The sequence below is a fragment of the Pelecanus crispus genome, chromosome 2, assembly GCF_030463565.1.
Source record: "Pelecanus crispus isolate bPelCri1 chromosome 2, bPelCri1.pri, whole genome shotgun sequence".
Classification (NCBI taxonomy): Eukaryota; Metazoa; Chordata; class Aves; order Pelecaniformes; family Pelecanidae; genus Pelecanus; species Pelecanus crispus.
Genome location: NC_134644.1, coordinates 599,472 through 620,951, shown reverse-complemented (window position 1 = coordinate 620,951; position 21,480 = coordinate 599,472). Strand labels below are relative to the sequence as shown.

Below are 21,480 nucleotides of genomic sequence, written 5' to 3'. Positions count from 1 at the left end.
TGTTTGTGAGCCTCTTCCATGGGGGCTCTGCAGCCCTCAGGATCTCGGACAATTCCCTTCTTAAAAGGCCTTTAAGATCGAGTCCAAGCGTTAACCTCGCACTGCCAAGACCACCGCTAAACCACGTCCCTGAGCACCACGTCTACGCGTCTCTTAAATCCCTCCAGGGATGGGGACTCCACCACCTCTCTGGGCAGCCTGGTCCAATGCTTGACTACCCTTTCCGTGAAGAAATTTCTCCCAATATCCAACCTAAACCTTCCCTGGCACAGCTTGAGCCCATTCCCTCTCATCCCGTCGCTGGTTCCTTGGGAGAAGAGCCCGACCCCCTCCCTGCCCCCTCCTGCCAGGAGCTGCAGAGCGATCAGGTCTCCCCTCAGCCTCCTCTTCTCCAGGCTGAACACCCCCAGCTCCCTCAGCCGCTCCCCACCAGCCCTGTGCTCCAGACCCTGCCCCAGCTCTGCTGCCCTTCTCTGGACACGCTCCAGCACCCCAATGTCCTCCTTGTGCTGAGGGGCCCAAAACTGGACACAGCATTCCAGGTGCGGCCTCACCAGCGCCGAGTACAGGGGGCCAATCCCTGCTCCTGCTGGCCACACTATTCCTGACACAAAATATTACAAATTCATTCCAGTTTTGCTACGCTTATACCCAAATTTGGCTTTTCTGATACTACCAGAGTAATCTCAGCATTGTCCAGAATGAGTGTTGTGGTTCCCCAGGCACTGTTGGTCTCGCAAGATTCTTCTCTCCAGAAGGTCCCAGTCCCCCCTTTCCTCACCTGGGGGTTCAGCTCCCCCGTGACCACCGGCAAAGCCCAGCCGCCCACACGGCACTGCGGGCAGCTGCTGCCACTTGCCTCACCGGCATCCCACACATCCACCAAATCCTCCTGGCACCTCCCGTAGCTGAATTCAGGGAGCTTCACCTCCTGGTCACGGACCGGTCTGCTGCTGGCAGCCCCGGCAGCGTCCCCCTTACAGAGATCTGCTGAACGGTGCTGCTTTTCAGCAGTTTTAGGAAGACAACGCTGCAGGGTTCCGCATGGTATGCCCCTGCCTGCTTTTACAAGTGATAGCTGCAGAGTCTCATCAAAAAAAGTCCCCCTTTAATGCCGTACCCTAAAAATTTCTCTCCGTTCACTCCGCTTATATTAGTAGTCAGAAACCCCAGAAAGCCAGGCACACTGCCTGCATCAGGCAGAGCGAAGCACTAATGACAGCTGAGTTCAGTGCCCCGAAGACCCCAGGGGATTCCTCCCCACCTGGGGCCGGTGAGCGGCTGCTCCTTTGTTTGAGAGCGCAGCCCACACGCAGATGGGCAGACCAGAGAGTGTGACAGCACTGACAATAATTTAAAATAGTTTAATGAGAAGACAGGAAAGACCACAGTAGTCAGGCAGAGCCTGGCCAGAAAAACGTACTGACCAAGCTGTCTGCTCACACGTGGCTGCCCGTCCTTCTCCCTTCGCTCTGTTTTCCTGTGCTTCCTCCTTTTATCCACACTTCCCTTTCCCTTGGCCTTTTCCCTGAGGCCTCTCAGACAATCCCAGTTTCCCCAGCAGGTGCCACATACTGCGTTTTATACCCACTAATCCACCTCTGTACAGCTTTCACAGCATTTCGTCTCTCAAACCACTTCGGTGTGTTTTGCTGCAGGGAAGAAGGTCCCAACTCTTCCCCTCGACAGACGGAAGAGTCGCTGCTGACGTTCTGCTGGCAGTCAGCTGTCTATCTGAATGACGATGGGCCAGATATCCTTACACTGAGAGAAGCCACCGAGCTCGAAGTTCTGACATATGGAGTCCAACATGTGATCGACAGTCTGCATCACCATTTTATACGCATCGTGCATCGATACAGAATTTGAGTTAACGAGTTCATGTCCTTCGACATTTTTCTTAGCGTCTGGGCTCCAGATCAGCTGTGCCCTCTGCGCCTTGCGGTGTACGGATGCCTTGGGGTGCGTCGCTTCCCTCTTCACCTCCGCAGCTGCATTTGAGGGTGGGGGTGCAGCCACTGGTTCAAAGGACACCACAGGGTCATGAAGTGCTTCTGCTGTCCCCCCTTGGGACCCTCCCTCGCTCTGAGGCTGGGGGGTACCAGTCTCCTGCTTTGCAGGACAAAATCCCCCACACGTTCCCTTCGTGGGGTCGTCTTCTGCCTTAGCAGGATGGACAGCAGGTTCAGAAAGACAGCCGGTGCTAAAGGAACCCTGAGGAAACTCAAACCTCTTGTTGGCGTAAGGCTTGTAGTGCCACATAATTCGCTTGGCTTTCCTGATGATTCGCCCTATTTGGGATTTGCGCTTTGCCAGCCTGTGAAGCACGGCTCGAGCCTTACCAGTAAGACGAACAATTTTATTAACTCTGCCCTGATAATGAGTCCTTTGCACGTGACAGTATTCGTGGTCCTTAAGTGCCGAGACACCGACCTTATGGTTTCTGCAGTAGTCGTGCTCTCTCAGAGGACATGGACGTGGGGTGCAACGCGAGAGCTGCGTCTCGCTCATCACACAGTAACAGTGGTCTTTCAAAATAGTCTCATTCAGATCCTCAACGGACAGTTCGCTATTTCCCTGGAGAAACGTCACTTCTCCCAAGATGCGTCGACTTTTTTGGGCACTCCTTTGAAACCTCTCCCTAGGGTCACCACGCAGACGCTCCCAAGGATCCGCCTTTTTGTTCTGCTGTTCCATCACTGGATGAAGTGGGAATCCTCTGCTCTGGGTTACGTTTGCCATGACCCCTTGTTTATCTTCTACTGCTCCTTCCTTCCCAGGGCAGGAGACCGTCCGTGCCCGGTCTCGGCTTTCCACCAGCCCCACTCCTGTGCCGACCGCCTCTGCCGGCAACTCGCTCCTCCCCCCGAGACACTTGAACTTGTTCAGCAGTCTTCTAGACCGGAGACGCCACTGCATGCACCGTCCTCCTGCCGAGAGAGGGTTGGAAAGAGTTTATCTTCTTCCTGGCTGGGGCGTTGTGATGGGACAGGGAGAGGGGGACTGTGCTGAAGAAACGGGGGAGGTGGTGAAACCCTGCACTCTCTCCAGTGAGAAAGAGCCATTCCTCACAATTCAGGGGCCGCCTGGGCCCCACACCCCCGACCTCCGCCTGTATGGGCAGGAGAGCCAAGACCTGCCTGGGGATCCGCTGGCGTAGGGCTGGGAGAAGGCCTGGAAGTGATGACCGGGTGCAGCACAAGTGGCTGGGGACAGGGATGGGGCTGGAGCCTGCCCCGGGCTCTTTGCTCCAGAGGCTGGTGGTGAGGAAGGTGTGGTGGTGGTGGGGGCCCAGGACTCACCTTGGCAGGGGGTCTGCGTCCTCTCCTCCGGCACATGGCGCCCACCAGCACCAGGCCACCAGCTTGAGGGAGGCTCCTCCAGCCAGGTCACATCCCCGTCGTGTCCTGCAGGGAAACCAGACGGACGTCACCTTCCTGGTGGGTGTCCTGGTTTCGGCTGGGATAGAGTTAATTTTCTTCCTAGTAGCGGGCATAGTGCTGTGTTTTGGATTTGGGATGAGAATAATGCTGATAACACGTTGATGGTTTAGTTGTTGCTGAGCAGTGCTGACACTAAGCAAGGACTTTTCAGCTCCCCATGCTCTGCCAGGGGCACAAGAAGCTGGGAGGGGGCACAGCCAGGAGAGTTGATCCCAACTGCCCCAAGGGCCATTCCATACCATACGGCATCATGGGCAGTATGGAAACTGGGGGGGTTGGCCGGGGAGTAGCGATCGCTGCTCGGGAACTGGCTGGGCATTGGTCGGCGGGTGGTGAGCAATTGCATTGGGCATCGCTTGCTTTGGATATTATTATTTTGTTATTATAATTACTATTTTACTTTATTTCAATTATTAAACTGTTCTTATCTCACCCCAGGACTGTTTCTCACTCTTACTCTTCCGATTCTCTCCCCCATCCCACCGGGGCGGGGGAGTGAGCGAGCGGCTGCATGGTGCTGAGCCTCTGCCTGGGGTCAAACTACAACATGGGGGAAGCCCTTCTGCTGCAGAGCCACGGGGCCAGAGGAAGCCCTGTCTGCCGCCAGCAGCCAGAAAACCACAACCCTGCTCATGGGTAACTGAATGGGGAGAGGATGTAGATGAAAAGCTGGAAACGAGCTGGCAATGTGCGCTGGCAGCCCAGACAGCCAACCCCACCCTGGGCTGCATCCCCAGCAGCGGGGCCAGCGGGGCGAGGGAGGGGATTCTGCCCCTCTGCTCCGCTCTGGGCAGACCCCCCCTGCAGCCCTGCGCCCAGCTCTGGGCCCTCGGCACAAGGACACGGAGCTGCTGGAGCGGGGCCGGGGGAGGCCACAGAAATGCCCCGAGGGCCGGAGCCCCTCTGCTGCGGGGCCAGGCTGGGGGGGCTGGGGGTGCTCAGCCTGGAGAGGAGGGGGCTGCGGGGAGGCCTGAGTGCGGCCTGGCATTGCTGAGAGGGGCCTAGGGGAAGGGTGGGGACAAGCTTTTTAGCAAGGCCTGTTGTGACAGGACAAGGAGTAATGGATTTAATCTAAAGAAGGATGGATTTAGACTGGACATAAGGAAGAGATTCTTTACAGTGAGGGCGGTGAGGCACTGGCACAGGTTGCCCAGAGAGGCGGTGGAGGCCCCATCCCTGGAAACATCCCAGGCCAGGTTGGACGGGGCTCTGAGCACCCTGGGCTGGTTAAAGCTGTCCCTGGCACTGCAGGGGTTGGGCTGGGGGAGCTCTAAAGGTCCCTTCCCACCCAAAGCATTCCATGATTCTATGATTCTCCATGGAACGAGCGGCAGCAGATCGGCAACGTCTCTGCAGAGCTATGCCTTCGTGCGGGGAAGGCTGCAGGGCTGGAGGGAAACAGAGGAGACGCCTCAAAACAGGCAGCAAGGAGGGGAGGGATTTGGACAGGAGGGCAAGTGGGGACCCCAGAGACACACTGGTCACAGCTACGGAGGAGCTTGGGGTGGCCTTTGGAACGCGCCACCGCTCCCCGTCGAGGTAAGTGGTCCTGCGGGGGTTGGATTGTTCCTGCTCACCTGGAGAGGGGCTGTCGGGTCCAGCCCACCTCACCGGGCTCTGCGTTGTGCAGACCCATGGCTCTTCCCCACGCTCCATCCGGTATAAAATGTCAGGTTTGGGGCCTGGGTAACCTGGGGGGTGGAGCAGAACGTGCTGTTCTAATACAAACTGTAAGAATAAATTGTTAACATGAGAAAATAAAGGTCTTCTCTGTGACACCCCAAGCTGCGCTTCACCGTGACCGGAAGAGCCCAAGCAGAAACACCACTGAAATGTGGAAAAAAGCAAGAGAGATATCAGAGATGCTGCCAGAGATTAATTTATTCACAAGGACAAGGACAGAGCCCTGATGGGAGTACGGGAACTGACTCCCAACTCTGCTGACAGGTTTTCCCAGCGAGGGATTATCTGCTGCTCATCCTAGGAGCAGCTCCTGGGCGTGGGACATCCTCCCAGGTGCCCGGCTCAGACCCTTTATGCGGGTAATCAGAGATCTCCATCCTGTCCTGGTGGCAGCAGGCAAGTTCTCCGAAGGGATCGTGCTGGTTTAGGGAACTCTGCTGTCCTCCGACACGTCCGCTCCCCCCGCGCCTTGCCTGGTACATGCTACCCCTGCCCCGCTGCAGCTTGAGCATGCAGGGGAGGGGACGGACTCATCGGCCCATGGCCAGGACCCCCCGAGCATCTCCCTGCCTGACCTCAGGGGAGGCAGCTCACCTGCGGTTACATTTTCAGAGGTGGCCATCAGCTCCAAGAGACCCAAATCCTGCGTTTTTCCAGCACTAAACTCCCCCAGGACTGCTGGGAGGAGTTATCCCAACCCCGTAGCCATAGTTCAAAACACGCTGATCAGCCCCTCAAAGTGCTGGAAGCAGCACAGTTCTGATGGATTCAACTATGACCTAAGCCCCCCCTGCCCCTGCTGTGCCCCTTGCCCCCGAGTTAAAACCGCAGGTTTACCCAGGGACGTCAAGAGCTCGTAGTTGTCCAGCGTGACGCTGCGGTACAGCTCCCTCTGCCCCTCCGCAATGGCGTCCCACTCTGCGCGGCTCAGGTAGACAGCGACGTCCTCAAAGGTCACCGGTTCCTGCCACACAAGGATTGATTGCACCCCCCTTCGCACAGGCAGGCCCGCAGCCACCGGGGAGAAGGGTTTTGTGTAAGTTTCATTTTCCAGGCGCTATTTCCGCCCCCGGGGAGAGCTACCAAAAGGTGAGATTTAGAATCACAGAATCATCGAATCGTTCAGGGTGGAAAAGACCTTTAAGATCATCCAGTCCAACCATTAGAGCGCCAAGGGACAGCGCTTCCCCAGGAAGCTGTGCGCCCTGTGCGGGGGGGAATTATAGAATGAATCATGGAATGGTTTGGGTTGGAAGGGCCCTTCAGAGCCCACCCAGCCCAGCCCCTGCAGTGCCAGGGACAGCTTTAACCAGCCCAGGGTGCTCAGAGCCCCGTCCAACCTGGCCTGGGATGGTGCCAGGGATGGGGCCTCCACCGCCTCTCTGGGCAACCTGTGCCAGTGCCTCACCACCATCATTGTAAAAAATTTCTTCCTTATATCCAAGTTAAATCAACTCTCATTTAGTTTAAAACCACTACTCCTTGAGTAATTACTCTTTGAATTATGGATTTTTGGAGAAGGACATCTCAGCCGGACATTGCCCAGCGCTCGGGTCTATTTTCCAGGCAGCCCGTGGTGACGCCGCACACCTCAACCCACCAACGCCCTACGGAGAGCTGCCGCCGGGCAGGCAGGAAGGGGCTCTGGCTTCGCTCAGCCACGCTGTGGGTGTCCAAAAAAAGGGGCAGCTGGAGCGGGGCAGTGTCACGGCGGGGCGGGGAGCGCTGCAGGGGGCTGGAGGGAGCGACAGCACGAGGGGCAACGCTGTGGAGGGACTGGGGGGGAGATGGGGGGGGAATTTCAGAGAGAGAGCCATGATGGCGGCTGCTGCGGGGGGGGGGGGCAGCTGGAACCGCCCCAGGGAGGTGGGGGGAGGCCGGGGGGGGCCTGTGCAGAGCCGGGCATCGAGGGGCCCAGTGGCGGGGAGGGCGGCCCGGGCCACCCTCCACCAAGGCCCGGCTCCTACCTGCGTCCGCCCTGCCATGGCGCCCGGGGCAGGCCCTGCCGGGGCCCCGCTCCCCTCCAGGAGGGGCCCCCCGCTCCGAGCGGCGCTTCCGGTGCCCCCGCAGGCTCCGCGCCGGAAGTAGGCCGCATGACGGCCCCCCCCCCCCCGAGGCGGGGGCAAGCATCTGCTTCCGGCAGAAGCCCCGCCCTCTCCCGGAAGTGTCCGGCTCCGACCGGAAGTGCGGCCGGCGCGCACGTGACCCCCGCCACTGCTGGCCAAAGGGGCGGGGCCGGGGCGCGCACCACGTGATGAGCGCGGTGATGTCGGCGCCGCCATTTTGAGCACCGCCTCCGCCTCCTCCCCCTCACGTGATCAGCAGCGGCGTCGCCCATTGGTCCGTCCCGACGGCCGGAGGGTGGTGTGGGGGGAGGGGCTTCCGGTGCGGCCTACTCGGCCGCGGTGCCCCCCCCCCGCCCCGGTGTTACCTCATTGCTAATAATTTAGCACCCATAGCCGTTGTTAGCAACCCTATTCTACGGTAACGATTGGTAATTATTTCTTTATGGGGAATACCCTCGGTAGAAGGAGGAGAAGAGGAGGCTGAGGGGAGACCTGATCGCTCTGCAGCTCCTGGCAGGAGGGGGCAGGGAGGGGGGTCGGGCTCTTCTCCCAAGGAACCAGCGATAGGATGAGAGGAGATGGGCTCAAGCTGTGCCAGGGAAGGTTTAGGTTGGATATTGGGAGAAATTCCTTCACGGAAAGGGTGGTCAAGCACTGGACCAGGCTGCCCAGAGAGGTGGTGGAGTCCCCATCCCTGGAGGGGTTCAAAAAAACGGGCAGAGGTGGCACTTGGGGCCATGGTTTAGTGGGCATGGGGGTGTTGGGTTGATGTTTGGGCTGATGATCTTAGAGAGCCTTTCCAACCTTAGTGATCCCCAGTTTTTACTTTCATTAAAAAATAATCCATCCCCCAAGCCAGGAAACATGAGATTATGACTCTCCCCTTAATTGGTTTAGTGGTGGAGTTGACAGTGTTGGGTTAATGGTTGGACTGGATGATCTTAAAGGTCTTTTCCAACCTCAAAGATTCTGTGATTCTATGTTAAGTTCGCAGACAATGCTGTGTTGGGTGGGAGCGTTGATCTGCTGGAGGGTGGGGAGGCTCCACAGACCGGACTGATGGGCCGAGGCCAACTGTGTTACCGGAGGTGCAGCTGCTTCATGAAGATCCTTTATATTTCGGTGTGTGTATACCCAAGCTGGCAACTTGGAAGCCAGAACTTGTTCTGGCAAAAGCCTCTTCAGTATGATGAGCCAGGAAAATTGGCAGCCCTCCTCTTTTGTGGAGGAGGAAGAGAGAGGTGATGTGTTGGCTGTGGGCACGGTGCAGTGGGGAGGAGAAGTACCCAGCTAAAACGCATCCTGTGGGGAGGAGGTGATATTTTTCCACACTTGCCCATTTCTGTGATTATTGTGCAGTTTCTGCTGTTAGAGAGTAGAACTGGCTCCTCAGTGACGGCTGATACAAGGCTGTTTGTTCAGCACAACTGATTTGCAATTCAGAGAACTCTCTTCCCACACACGTTCTCCCTAACACGCTCTCCTGGTTTCCGCTGGGATAGAGTTAGTCTTCATCCTGGTAGCTGGTGTAGTGCTGTGTTTTGGATTTAGGGTGAGAATAACACTGATAACACACTGATGGTGTAGTTGTTGCTGAGCAGTGCTGACACTAAGCAAGGACGTTTTCAGCTCCCCATGCTCTGCCAGGGGCACAAGGAGCTGGGAGGGGGCACAGCCAGGAGAGTTGATCCCAACTGCCCCAAGGGCCATTCCATACCATCCGGCGTCATGGGAAGTATAGAAACTGGGGGGGTTGGCCGGGAAGCAGCGATCGCTGCTCGGGGACAGGCTGGGCATCGGTCGGCGGGTGGTGAGCAAGTGCATTGGGCATCACTTGCTTTGTGTATATCATTATTATTATTACTACTTTCTTTTCCTCTGCCGTCCTATTAAACTGCCTTTGTCTCAACCCAGGGGGGGTTCCTTTTTTTTTTCCCCAATTCTTTCCCCCATCCCACTGAGGGGGGAGGGTGAGCGAGCGGCTGCATGGTGCCTAGTTGCCAACTAGGGTTAAACCACAACACGTGCCCTGCCGTACTTCACAGGCAGCGGTTAAACTCCAGCCACTGTATCTGGAGAAGAAAAACCATAACCATAACCATAGAAGCTGCAAAATTCAAACTCCGGGACAAAGCGCTCAGGTGCCATTGGTAAATTGTTTCAAATTCTGCTAGTGTTCTTCTGGGGTGGGGCGGGGAAAGATTGTTATACCTGCTTTTAGGGTGTGGGTTATGGTTTTCATGAATAAGGAATATTGGCTTGGCCAATATTTCTTTCCAAATGAGAACTAAAAGTCAACAGAGATGGACATTTTGATTGCATTTCCATAATGGTAGTTTAACAAACTCCTCTTTTCAAGTTTGTCCGTACTGGTAGTACACAACCAGGTCGTTACAGGGACATTAACTTCTCATGGTTATCTGCACCCTACGAATACCTGGGTCAAAAGAATGAAAAAGCAGCTCTTTGTCCCACCTGAATGTTTTTAGAAGGAAATTCCTTTATTTTAACTCCAATGAAGTTTTTAAAGCTGTTTTCCTCTAAACTTGTCACATGAATCTTTCACATACTTTCTGATTATTTAAGCCATTTTTATTTCTTTGCTTATTTTGCAGAAAGGAAATGAGAATAGAAATAGAGTAGGACAGTTCCATTAGAAGGGACCTACAACGATCATCTGGTCCAACTACCTGACCACTTCAGGGCTGACCGCATCTTGCAGGATTTAGAAATGCAATCCCTGTCCCAGTTTTTTGTTTTAATGGTGGTTTGTTCTGCCTGTTAGTTTTACGATGGCGTTTCCCAGCTGTGACGAGGGCTGTAGCTGGTTCCTTATCCGACTGTTCCTCACTGCGATGCTGAGGCTGGGGCGGAGGGCGATCGGTCCCCGCTCCGCAGGGAGCAGAGGAGTTTCAGCCCTGTGAACTCAGCAGTGCCAGGGAACGGCGTCCTCCCTCTCGGAGGACCTGGACGTGCGGGCTGTTTCGGGAGGATGGGCCGGGGGTGAGGAAGGGGAGCTGCCCTTTGGGCAAAAGCCGGGGTTATTTGTGCTTCCCTTCGCCTGCCCTGAGCTCCCTTACCTGCAATGCCCGGAGCTCGCCGCCGACACGGGAAAAGCCCGTTCACAGGGCCTTTGGTAGAGGGCTCACGCCCTGGGCTGGCTTCCCGCTGAGACACTGGGCTGGACTTTCCCCGGCTCCGGAGACATCTCCAGCGCAGGCATTAAGCACCCCCAGTGCTGTTCCCGGAGCTGCCGCGGGCGCTGGTCTCAGCCACGGCCCCGCACAGACCCAGCGCTTGCCCACTCTGCATCGGATCCCTCCGGAAGGACCCCCCCCATCTTTTACCCTGGTGCTTTGCTGATGCTCTTGGCTCTGCGGAGCCTTTTGCTGACCCTCAAGGCATCTGTGGCTGTGGCGAGGTCGCTGCAATGGAAATGCATTGCACGGGAAACCCCGGATGAGCTGGGAGGAGATCGCTGTCGTCTCCCGTGCCCGTATCCCTGGGACCAGCGCCGCAGGGCGGAGCTGAAAGCCCCGAGACAGCAGGGAGAGACCCCAGTGCCACGGGCGTTGATGCAAAGGCCCTGCCATTGCCCAGGCTGTCTGCGTGGGTCTTCCCTCATCTCACTGACCTGGGGAGGAAAACAAAATGTCCCCTGCCCGGCTGACCCCATCTGCAGCTCCCTGATGGACTCCGGCTGCTGGGGAAGGGTGACGGATCCCAACACCGTGCCTTGGGGCAGGCACCGCTTCGGCCTGAGGAACAGCGCAGCTCCCACAGCCGCCCTCACATGCCTGGTCTGGCGGAGAAGGGCTTTCACCGTCTCTTCTCTCCCTTCCCAACCAGCCCTCACGTCTCTATTGCACATGACAAGCAAGCGTTCAGTGGCTTTTCCAAGAGCGGTGGCAGCAGCGGCTGCATGCACAGCAGTAAATCAAGGCGCCCGGTGCTGTGCGTGGCACTGCGGTAGGACGGTGCCAGGCCAGGAATGGTGGGTTTGAAGTATTTTAGTTTATAATGCCCCTTGGAAATACGTGGTAATTACACGAGGACTCCTTGGGCTGGAGAGTGGCATGAGTCTGTGGAGCGGAGCGCTCCGTGTGCCAGACGGAGGTGGAGACGCTGGAGTGGGTCCAGTGAAGAGCTGCAACAACGACTGGGGCACCGAAGCATAGAATCGTAGGATTGTTTTAGGTTGGAAAAGACCTTTAAGCTCATCCAGTCCAACCATTAACCTAATCTGACAGACTGGGAGAGCTGGGACTGTTCAGCCTGGAGAAGAGGAAGCTGAGGGGGATCCTGTCCTCACCGGATGGAGACCAAGTGGTGCCAGGATGAGAGAGGATGGGCGTAAACGGAAACACGGGAGATTCCATTTAAACATCAGGAAACTTTTTCGCCACGAGGGTGACTGAGCGCTGGCACAGGCTGCCCAGAGAGGTGGTGGAGTCTCCATCCCTGGAGGTGTCCAAAACCCATCTGGACGTGGTCCTGGGCAACCAGCTCTGCTTGAGCAGGGGTTGGACTAGACGGTCTCCAGCTGTCCCTGCCAGCCTCGATGTTCCTGTGACTCTGTGATTCATCACTACCACAAAATAAGGAAGTCAGGATAAATAAGGAAAATCCCGGAAAACAAGGAAATACACGGAAAGCAGAGCAAAGACAAAGAGAATTATACCACAACCCACAATTATCCTGCATGGCATAGCTCGGGACCGCTCCCTCATTTTCCTCTCTGCTTTGTACCGCCCCACGTGATGCTCCACTTTCTCTTCCGTTAAACTGGGCTCCAGGTACATGGTGTTGCTGTACCACTTGCCCCCGTTCTCCTGCACCACGTGGTAGACCATCCCCATCAGCTTGGCGACCTGCTGGTCCCGCTCGGCGCCGACTGCTCTGTTGTTGAAGCCGCAGTACCTGCTCCCACACTGCAGGATCAGGTCCTGGAGCGCTGCGTTGTCGCAATGCTGCAGGTAATCGTGCAGCGACCTTCCCGCCAGGTCTTCTGCGTGGGTGAGTAAGACGATTGTGTGCCTCAAAACATCAACTCCAAAAATGTCCTGCAGTCTCTGCACGGCCTCCTTGTCCTCCTCGATGAATTGGCCCAGCTTGGTTACCAGCAGTAGCACGTGGGGGCCAGGGGAGGACAGCCTGACGCAATGAGTGATTTCTTTGTACACCTCACTGATGGCAGCTCTTGGATCCAAAATATCGGCCGTGTCAATGACCGTGATGTCCTCACCGTGGCAGCGCCCTTGTGCTTGCACACAGCTCACGGTCACCGGCTTGGTCGCAAGCTTGGACTTGAACACGCGTTCTCCGAGGAGGGTGTTCCCGGTGGCACTTTTCCCTGCCCCGCTTTTCCCGACCAGGAGGAACCTCATTGCCGAGCCCCCGCTGTCCCCGGGCAGCATGGGAATGGGAGCGCACTGGATCGCCATGGCCACGCTGCACGGACAAAAGGAGACATACGAGACTCCCGTTAGCACCGTGGTGCTGCCCGCACCAGGTGCCTGGGGTGTCCGCATGGGCTGCCCCCCTGGAGACCCTCCCCGGGGCTGCCTGGCGGGTCTGGGGACACCGGTGACATCCTCCAGGCACCCTTATGGAAACATCGAATCGTTTAGGTTGGCAAAGTCCTTTAAGATCCCCCAGCCCAACCATTGACCCAACACTGCCAAGGCCACCACAAAACCCATTAAGGAGAGAGTCATAATTCCATGTTTCCTGGCTTGGGGGCTGGATTATTTTTTAATGAAAGTAAAACTAGGAATCACTGAGGTTGGAAAGGATCTCTAAGATCATCAGCCCAACCATCACCCCAACACCCCCATGCCCACTAAACCATGGCCCCCAGTGCCACCTCTGCCCGTTTTTGAACCCCTCCAGGGCTGGGGACTCCCCCACCTCTCTGGGCAGCCTGGTCCAGTGCTTGGCCACTCTTTCCATGAAGAAATTTCTCCCAGTATCCAATCTGAACCTCCCCTGGTGCAACTTGAGGCCATTTCCTCTCGTCCTATCGTTTGCTACTTGGGAGAAGAGATGCCTGAAGCGCTCTCTCATGCAGCCTGCCCCCCCACCCAGGTCTTTCTGCCTGCAAAACAGGCAAAGTACCAGCTTTGTGCAGGCAGGAGTTCAGAGGGGAGAAACCAGCTCCCTCTCTGCACGGCTCTTCTGGCTGCCCCGGCACGCCTGGACTCCCTTCTTCCCCCCCAAAAAAACCTTCCGTCCAGCATAGAGCCTTAGAATCGTTTAGGTTGGCAAAGACCTTTAAGATCATCCAGTCCAACCATTAACCTACACTACCAAGTCCACACTAAACCAATCAAGGGTAGACCAGACTAAACCACGTCCCCCAGTGCCACCTCTGCCCGTTTTTTGAACCCCTCCAGGGATGGGGACTCCACCACCTCTCTGGGCAGCCTGGTCCAATGCTTGACCACCCTTTCTGTGAAGAAATTTCTCCCAGTATCCAATCTAAACCTCCCCTGGCGCAGCTTGAGCCCATCTCCTCTCGTCCCATCGCTGTTCCTTGGGAGAAGAGCCCGACCCCCCTCCCTGCCCCCTCCTGCCAGGAGCTGCAGAGCGATCAGGTCTCCCCTCAGCCTCCTCTTCTCCAGGCTGAACACCCCCAGCTCCCTCAGCCGCTCCCCACCAGCCCTGTGCTCCAGACCCTGCCCCAGCTCCGCTGCCCTTCTCTGGACACGCTCCAGCACCCCAATGTCCTTCTTGTGCCGAGGGGCCCAAAACTGGACACAGCATTCCAGGTGCGGCCTCCCCAGTGCCGAGCACAGGGGGACGATCCCTGCCCTGCTCCCGCTGGCCACGCTATTCCTGACACAAGCCAGGATGCTGTTGGCCGCCTTGGCCACCTGGGCACACTGCTGGCTCATGTTCAGCCGCTGTCAACCAACACCCCCAGGTCCTTTTTCTTGCACGTCTCCCTCTCCTGCCCCTCCAGCCCGGTACCTTTGTGCTGCCTGGCTGGAGCCAGCGCCGAGGCAGGATTTCCCTGCTGCAGCCGCAGAGCTCATCCCTTCTCCTGGTGCCTCTTTGCCAGCGCACGGAGCGAGGCCGGACGGGGTCTTGCTGTGCCCATGGGAGCAAGGCTTGGCCGGGGGCTCCAGCTCCTTCCTGGCTGAGCAGGCAGAGAGCTGGAGGGTGGCAGAGACCATGTCCCCTTGCAGACTCTCGGAGCCACCGGGAAGTGCCGGTGTGCGGCGATGGCAGTGGCAGCCTGCAGCAAAATCCACGCAGACCCTTTGCGGCACCGGCTCCTCTCCACGGCACGGGGCTGCAGGGTGCTGAAATGCTGCCGGGGCTGCGGGTAGACAGGCCCTAAAAGGGCAGAGCTGGAGCACGCGGCAGAGACGGGGGAAGCCCCAGGCTTCCTGCCTGCCCTTCGCTTTCTGCCGTATCATGACCCTGTGCCGACCACAAACCTCCATCCCACGGCCACACGTCTGACGTGATTAGTAGCAAAAGCTGTGGGGTGGCCAGGGCTGGTGTGTGCTGGAGTCCCAGCTCACTCCCGGTACCTCTGCACGCTGCTCTCGGTGCCCGTCCAGTGCTCCCAGTACCTCTGTACGCTGCCGTCGGTGCCCGTGCAGTGCTCCCGGTACCTCTGCACACCACCATCAGTGCCCGTGCAGTGCTCCCGGTACCTCTGCATGCCACCGTCAGTGCCCATGCTGTGCTCCTGGTACCTCTGCACGCTGCTGTGGGTGCCCGTGCCGTGCTCCCAGTACCTCTGCACACTGCTGTCAGTGCCCGTGCAGTGTTCCCGGTATCTCTGCATGCCACCGTCAGTGCTCGTGCAGTGCTCCTGGTACCTATGCACACCGCTGTCGGTGCCCGTGCCATGCTCCTGGTACATCTGCATGCCGCCGTCAGTGCCCGTGCCGTGCTCTCGGTGCCTCTGCACACCGCCGTCAGTGCCTGTGCAGTGCTCCTGGTACCTCTGCATGCCGCTGTCAGTGCCCGTGCAGCGCTCCCGGTACCTCTGCACGCCGCCGTGGGTGCCCGTGCCATGCTCCTGGTACCTCTGCACACCGCTGTCAGTGCCCGTGCAGTGCTCCCGGTATCTCTGCACGCTGCCGTCAGTGCCCATGCCGTGCTCCTGGTACCTCTGCATGCCACCGTCAGTGCCCGTGCCGTGCTCCTGGTACCTCTGCACGCCGCTGTTGGTGCCCGTGCCGTGCTCCCGGTGCCTCCACAGGCACTGGCACAGGCCGCAGCAGCTCCTGGGCACAGCCTGGGCTGGCTGAGGCCACTGCAGCCCCGCTGTCCCCGGAGCCGTACCCCAAGGGATGGGCTGCTCCGGGATGACGCCCTGCGGGGAGGGATGCTCGGTGCTGGGCCCTGGGGTGGGCAGGGATGGGGGACACGCTGCTCCCCAGTGTCCGCCTTCGCTTTGGGAGCGAAGGGTCAGTGGAAAGCAGGACGGGTGGAAACAACAGCCTGTGACGGTGCTCCCACAGGGTTGCCCCATGAGAGCTGCTCCGGACGGAGTTCCCTGCGGGAAGGGAAGGCTTGGGGAAGAGTGGCTGGAAGCTGCCTGGCCGAAAAGGAGCTGGGGGTGTTGGTTGACAGCGGCTGAACATGAGCCAGCAGTGTGCCCAGGTGGCCAAGAAGGCCAACAGCATCCTGGCTTGTGTCAGGGATAGCGTGGCCAGCAGGAGCAGGGCAGGGATCGGCCCCCTGTGCTCGGCACTGGTGAGGCCGCACCTGGAATGCTGTGTCCAGTTTTGGGCCCCTCAGCACAAGAAGGACATTGGGGTGCTGGAGCGTGTCCAGGGAAGGGCAACGGAGCTGGGGAAGGGTCTGGAGCACAGGGCTGGTGGGGAGCGGCTGAGGGAGCTGGGGGTGTTCAGCCTGGAGAAGAGGAGGCTGAGGGGAGACCTGATCGCTCTGCAGCTCCTGGCAGGAGGGGGCAGGGAGGGGGGTCGGGCTCTGCTCCCAAGGAACCAGCGATAGGACGAGAGGAGATGGGCTCAAGCTGCGCCAGGGGAGGTTTAGGTTGGAAATTAGGAAAAAATTCTTTATGGAAAGAGTGGTCAAGCATTGGACCAGGCTGCCCAGAGAGGTGGGGGAGTCCCCATCCCTGGAGGGGTTCAAAAAACGGGCAGAGGTGGCACTGGGGGCCATGGTTCAGTCTGGTCTACCCTTGACTGGTTTAGTGTGGACTTGGCAGTGTGGGTTAATGGTTGGACTGGATGATCTTGAAGATCTTTTCCAACCTAAACGATTCTATGATTCTGTTCTATAAGGGGGGTCCTGCATGTCCCGGGGTGCTGCCGCGGGGCTGGGGCATCTCTGCAGCCGCGCAGGGCTGTGCCGCTCCGGCACGGCTCTGCCAGGCAGCTGCGGCGCGGCAGCCGGCTCGCGGGCCGACATCTCCCCAGGGAAGCCATTTCCCAACATGGAGGGGACGCGCTCAGCCCCGGGCACCGCTGGGGCTCCGGGGTGCCGCTCTCTGTTCCTGGGGTCCTGCGTGTCCTGCCCCCCGCCCCCCCCCCAAACGCTCTCCGGGGGCTTCCAGCCGCCTGCGGCTCCGCTGGCCTGGCAGGATGTGGGTGCCCCGGCCAGGTGCAGCAAAAGCACCGAACCGCACAGAAATGGGGAAGAGGCCGAGTTTCAGCCCGTTACTGGAAACGAAGCGGGTGGGAAAGAGCGAGCGAGACCTTGCCCACGCGCAGGATCCCAGCGCGGCCGAGCCAGGCCGGTGATGTCCCGCCGGCGGGGCAGGTGCCCCATCCTGTGACGCCGGGGTTTTCCCCTGAAACCTCCCCGGGGTGGGGTGGGGTCTCGGATGTTTGTGACTTCTGCAGCCGGGGGATGTTCCCCCGTTCCCATCCACGCAGGCGTGACCCACCCGTCCTGCCCCTCCGTGCCCCGCCGCCACCGCTGCGGCTCGCTGGGACCTGCCGCGGGGACGTGGCCGCGTCCGGATCCTCGGAGGTACCGGGACACGCTGGCACCCTTCCCTGGTCCCCAGTGCCTGCCCGGGCCCCCGCTCCAGCCACCCCCCGTTACCTGCTTGACTCCGGGACCCGACAGTCCCGGTACCCACCTGCCGCGGCACCGCGGGCCCAGGGCGGGTGGCACCGGCTGCGGAGCGCCCGGCGCGGAGCCAAAACACTCAGTGTTGGCGTGGGGAACAGCAGAGCTGGGACACGGGGACATCGGGAGCCGGGATGTCAGGACACGAGGTGTCAGGGACATCGGCACCTGGGACATGAGGACATCGGGACCAGGGATGTGGGGATGTCGTAAAACCGGCGAGGGCGGCAGGGGCAGAGCCTGGCAGCGACGAGGGACGGGGCAGGGACGGAAGGCGCTGGGCTGGGGCCGCGCCGTGCCGGCGACCATGCTGCTTGGGTTTGGAGGGCAGAGCCAACCGTAGGGCACCGGGACGTGCCGCAAAGGAAGCCCCGTGCCCGCCACAGCCCATGCGCCGGCAGCAGAGATTCGGCCGTGCTCCTCACATCAGCGGCAAACGCCCCGTGTAAGCTGCGCCCGGATCCCCCTCTGGCACGTTATCCTCGAAACGCCCGTGACGAGCAGTGCTCCAGGCAGCGCCAAGCACGAGAAACGTTTTCTGGGTGGTCAGGGCTGGCAGCACCTGCGGCGGGGCCAGCGGCAACGGCCGAGCTTGCGGCACAGGCCATGCTTGCTGCACCGGCCGGCAGGCCCGGCCTGAGCCCGTGGAGTGGTCCCCAGGCTCGCTGACGGCTTGCGTTGGGGATCTCCCTGCTCCTGGCCACCGCTCGTCCCGGTTGCATCCCTCCCTCGGGCCGGTGGAGGGGCGGCACATGCTCCGCCGAGCCCCGGGGCAGGATCCAGCGACGGCTGGGTGAGCCGGGCAGGAGGGGCTGGGATGGGCGCCTGCAAGGGGCTCGCTGGGGAGGGTGAGCAGGGGGTCTCACTCTGCCACCATCCCACCAGCCACGTGGGGCCTTCGGCAGCCCGGAGAGCGCGGAAGAGCCAGCGGGAGCCAGGAGCAAACCCCGCTGCGGCCGGCACAAGGCCCAAACACCCATCATGAGAGAGGAACCCCCCGCAAGTCGTGCCGGGGAGGAAGGAGCCGCGTGGAGCCGGTGCCTCGCAGAGCGAGGCCAGGCGGCCCGTCGCTCACCGGCAGCCAGCGGCGCGGAGCCGGTCACGCCGGCGTCCGAGCAGCTCCGTCCGCAGCAAGGGGCGGCCTCGAGGCACCCGAGCAGCGGCTGCGGCTGCTCCCCAAGCCCCGCAGAGCAGCCCCCGCCGCTGTGCAACGCCCGGAGCCTTCACTCAAACGTGGTTCCTGGCTCATCTGCACGTTGCGAACCACGAACGCGGAATAGAACTTGGGTTTTTTTGGGGTTTTTTTTTGCTAAAGATGTGTTCGTGCGTTTGCATTTGCTCTCCAGGAGACCCTGGCTGGGTCAGAGCACCGGCGGCGGGCCCGGCACGGGCTGACCCTGGGGGTGCAGGGACCCGGAGGGGCTCCCCACGGCTCCACGAGCTGCCAGCGAGACGGCGAGGCGGGATTTTCCAAGCTTAATTCATTTAATGATACACATCAAAGTACCTGCGTTTCCACACAGCAGCGGCAAAGGAAGCGGCAGAGGGACGGGGCGGCGCGGCGGGGGGTGCCGGTGCAGGCAGCCACGGGGGGCTTCGCTTCTCCTCCGAGGGTACCGGAGCTGAGGGGAAGCTCGCGGGCAGCACGGCGCCGGCCGGCAACCTGCAGCCGCCGGGGCCGAGCCCAGCCGGCGGCTGACGCCGAGATGGCCCCGTGCGGAGCGACGCGTTCGGGGAAAAACATCCCCGGGTTTGGAAAATGCGTTTCTGCTGCTCTGGCTCGTTGTTAGCCACGTGAAGCATCCTGCCCGGGGACGGGCAGCGCTGCCGGCGCTGCTGCCGGTGCGCGGTGAAGGCTGGGGTGTCGTGAAGTGCCACACGTCCCCGCCGCCGGGACGCTCACCCCGGGCGCTTGTCCCGGAGCCGGCGGCTGGCACCCGGCGTGGCGCGAGGGGCGACGCCAGGGCGCGTGGGGGGCTGCGGGAGGGAGCCCTGGCCAAGCTCCCTCAGGATCCGGCAGCGGTTGCGACGTTGCCGTCACCAGGAGCTGGGACCGTGCCACGCGCCCGTCCCCGCCCGCAGCCGCTTGTGCCCGGCGCGGCAGAGACGGGCAATTTTCCCGTCCCGGCTGCAGCTCACCTCTCCCAGCCAGGCTCTGGCTTTTGGCCGCGGTTCGGCGCCGGCACGTCATCTCTGGAGCAGAGCCTTCCCGCCTGCCGGGTGCTCGCAAGTCCTCCCCGCCGCCCCAACCCTGCTCCTTCCTGGCCGGGGGCTCCCCGACGCCTCTGGGTCGTTCTTTGGCTCCTCACCGCTGGCACCGTGCCGGCACCTCCGCGCTGCCGGGGTCGGGGGTCTTCGCCTCGCCGCAGCGGGGTGCAGCCCACCCCCGGCCTTGCCGCAGTCCCTCCTGTTGCCGGAGCTGCTGCCAGGGAGGGGGAAGCAGTCTCCACCCTCGAGCTTTGTGTTTTATTTTATTTTTATTTCGTGTGATTGCCGTGCCGGCGGGGGCTCTCCGCACAGCCGGGGCTCTCCGCTGCCTCCTCCTCCTCCTCTTCACACCCTTCTCCCCGGCAGCGCGACGGTGCAACTCCTTCCCCGCGAAACGTGGCGTGTGGCTGGCGGCCGCTGAGATCCGGCTCCGCTCTGGCATCTGCAGCCGTCATTCCCTGGGCGAGCAAGCACAGCAGAGGTTACCCTGCGCCAGCACCCGGCACGCCAGCCATGCGGGGAAGGCGAGCGGGTTCACTGCGCCGGACCGCAGCCCTGCCGGCCAGGACAGGGCAGGGGGATGCGCGGGGATGCCCTGGGGAAACCTCCCTGCTCCTCCTCCTCCTCCTCCTCCTCCTCCTCCATGGTCTCTTGCCCCGGCCCAGGGAGTTTAAGCTGCGGCACGAGGCTGCGCCGCGGCGGTGCCGTGCGAAGGGGAGGAAGGGCTCCCAGGGAACCACGCGGGCTGCACGAGGCTGCTCCTGGCACGGGGGACGGCAGGGCCTGAGGCTCCTGGCACCGGCAGCGCTGGCCTCGTGACTGTCAGGAGAAAAAACCCAGCAGAAGGACGAGGGGCGGGAAGCAGGCGCGGAGCACGGCCGGGGGGTTGCCAGGCCAAGCCAGAGCTGCTGGCACCCCGTCGTGCCGGGCACGGCTGCGCGTATGGCGGGGCCGGGCCGCGTGCCCCGAGCAGGCGTGCCGGCGGCTCCCCATGCCGTGCCCCCAGGGCTGTCCCATGCCCCAAAACCCTGGGGAAGCGTCTAGTGACCCCCAGCTCCCCCGGGACGGGATTCCCCGTCGCAGGAGGGAGCGCGAGCGGGGTGCTGGGTGCTCCCGCAGCACCCTGGGGGGGAACCGGCTTTGGGGGGCACCGCCGGGACCTGTGGCTGGAGGGCGGCCGGCGCGGTCAGGGGGTGCCGAGGCGCGGGGGGCGGCGGGGGGGGGGCTCACGTGAGGGCGGCCTCGGCCCCGTGGACGCGCTGGTGCGCGGTGAGGTTGACCTCCTGGGCAAAGCTCTCGCCGCACTGGGCGCAGGCGAAGGGGGTCCCGCCGGCGTGGGTGCGCCGGTGGATCTTCAGGGAGCCCTTTTGGCCGAAGGTCTTGCCGCAGTCGGGGCAGGCGAAGGGCCGCTCGCCGCCGTGGCTGCGCTGGTGCGTGGCCAGGCTGCTCCGGCAGCTGAAGCCCTTCCCGCAGCGGGCGCAGGCGAAGGGGCCGCCGGCTGCCTCATGCGGCTCCGGCGAGCGGCTGCCGCCGGGCTGGACCTCGGCGGCGGTGCCGGGCCGCTCCTCGGCGTGGGTGCGCTGGTGGTTGAGGAGGAAGCGTTGCTCGCGGAAGCGCTTCCCGCAGCGCTGGCAGGAGAAGGGCTTCTCGCCGCTGTGGATGCGCTGGTGGGTGAGCAGGTTCTGCTTGAGGCTGAAGCTCTTCTGGCAGACGCCGCACTGGTAGGGACGCTCGCCGGTGTGGATGCGCTGGTGGATGATGAGGTTGTGCTTGAGGCTGAAGGCTTTGCCGCACTCGGCGCAGATGAAGGCGCGTTCCCCGGCGTGGTGCTTCTGGTGCCGGGTGAGGCTGGGCTGGTGGCCGAAGCATTCCCCGCAGAGGATGCACTTGAACTCCTTCTCCGCCTCCTCCTCCGCCTGGCTGTGGATCACCAGCGCCTTCTCATCCCCCAGCCCCTCCTCGCCGCCCGGGAAGGCGAAGGGGTTCTCGCCCGTGGGCGACGCCAGGTCCGTCAT

General features: G+C 61.1%; 3 protein-coding genes across 3 annotated transcripts; all 3 read right to left on the bottom strand.

The window, feature by feature from the left end:
- Positions 1 to 1,444: 1,444 nt before the first annotated feature.
- LOC104030580 (uncharacterized) lies at positions 1,445 to 7,111 on the bottom strand. Its single transcript, XM_075706500.1, has 5 exons — positions 7,094 to 7,111; positions 5,964 to 6,183; positions 5,021 to 5,134; positions 3,303 to 3,407; positions 1,445 to 2,930 (listed from the first exon to the last, which is right to left on the bottom strand). Exons 1-5 carry the CDS (start codon positions 7,109 to 7,111, stop codon positions 1,723 to 1,725), a joined length of 1,665 nt encoding a protein of 554 aa, XP_075562615.1. The 3' UTR covers positions 1,445 to 1,722.
- Positions 7,112 to 11,799: 4,688 nt separating this feature from the next.
- Positions 11,800 to 12,579, bottom strand: LOC104028124 (GTPase IMAP family member 5). The gene has a single exon (XM_009479064.1). It carries the CDS (start codon positions 12,577 to 12,579, stop codon positions 11,800 to 11,802), a length of 780 nt encoding a protein of 259 aa, XP_009477339.1.
- Positions 12,580 to 20,691: 8,112 nt separating this feature from the next.
- LOC142593062 (uncharacterized) lies at positions 20,692 to 21,480 on the bottom strand. The gene is made up of 2 exons (XM_075706499.1): positions 21,037 to 21,480; positions 20,692 to 20,967 (listed from the first exon to the last, which is right to left on the bottom strand). Exons 1-2 carry the CDS (start codon positions 21,478 to 21,480, stop codon positions 20,692 to 20,694), a joined length of 720 nt encoding a protein of 239 aa, XP_075562614.1.

Bases quoted from the DNA above. Each gene is read 5' to 3' on its own strand.
- LOC104030580 (XM_075706500.1), bottom strand. The intron at 5,135-5,963 runs GTAAACCTGCGG...TCCACCCCCCAG, and splicing joins CGAGCTCTTGACGTCCCTGG to GTTACCCAGGCCCCAAACCT. The intron at 3,408-5,020 runs GTGAGCAGGAAC...GTTTCCCTGCAG, and splicing joins ACCCGACAGCCCCTCTCCAG to GACACGACGGGGATGTGACC.
- LOC104028124 (XM_009479064.1), bottom strand. From the start codon at position 12,579: ATGAGGTTCCTCCTGGTCGGGAAAAGCGGGGCAGGGAAAAGTGCCACC.
- LOC142593062 (XM_075706499.1), bottom strand. From the start codon at position 21,480: ATGACGGACCTGGCGTCGCCCACGGGCGAGAACCCCTTCGCCTTCCCG. The intron at 20,968-21,036 runs GCCGAGGAGCGG...GAGCCGCATGAG, and splicing joins TCAACCACCAGCGCACCCAC to GCAGCCGGCGGCCCCTTCGC.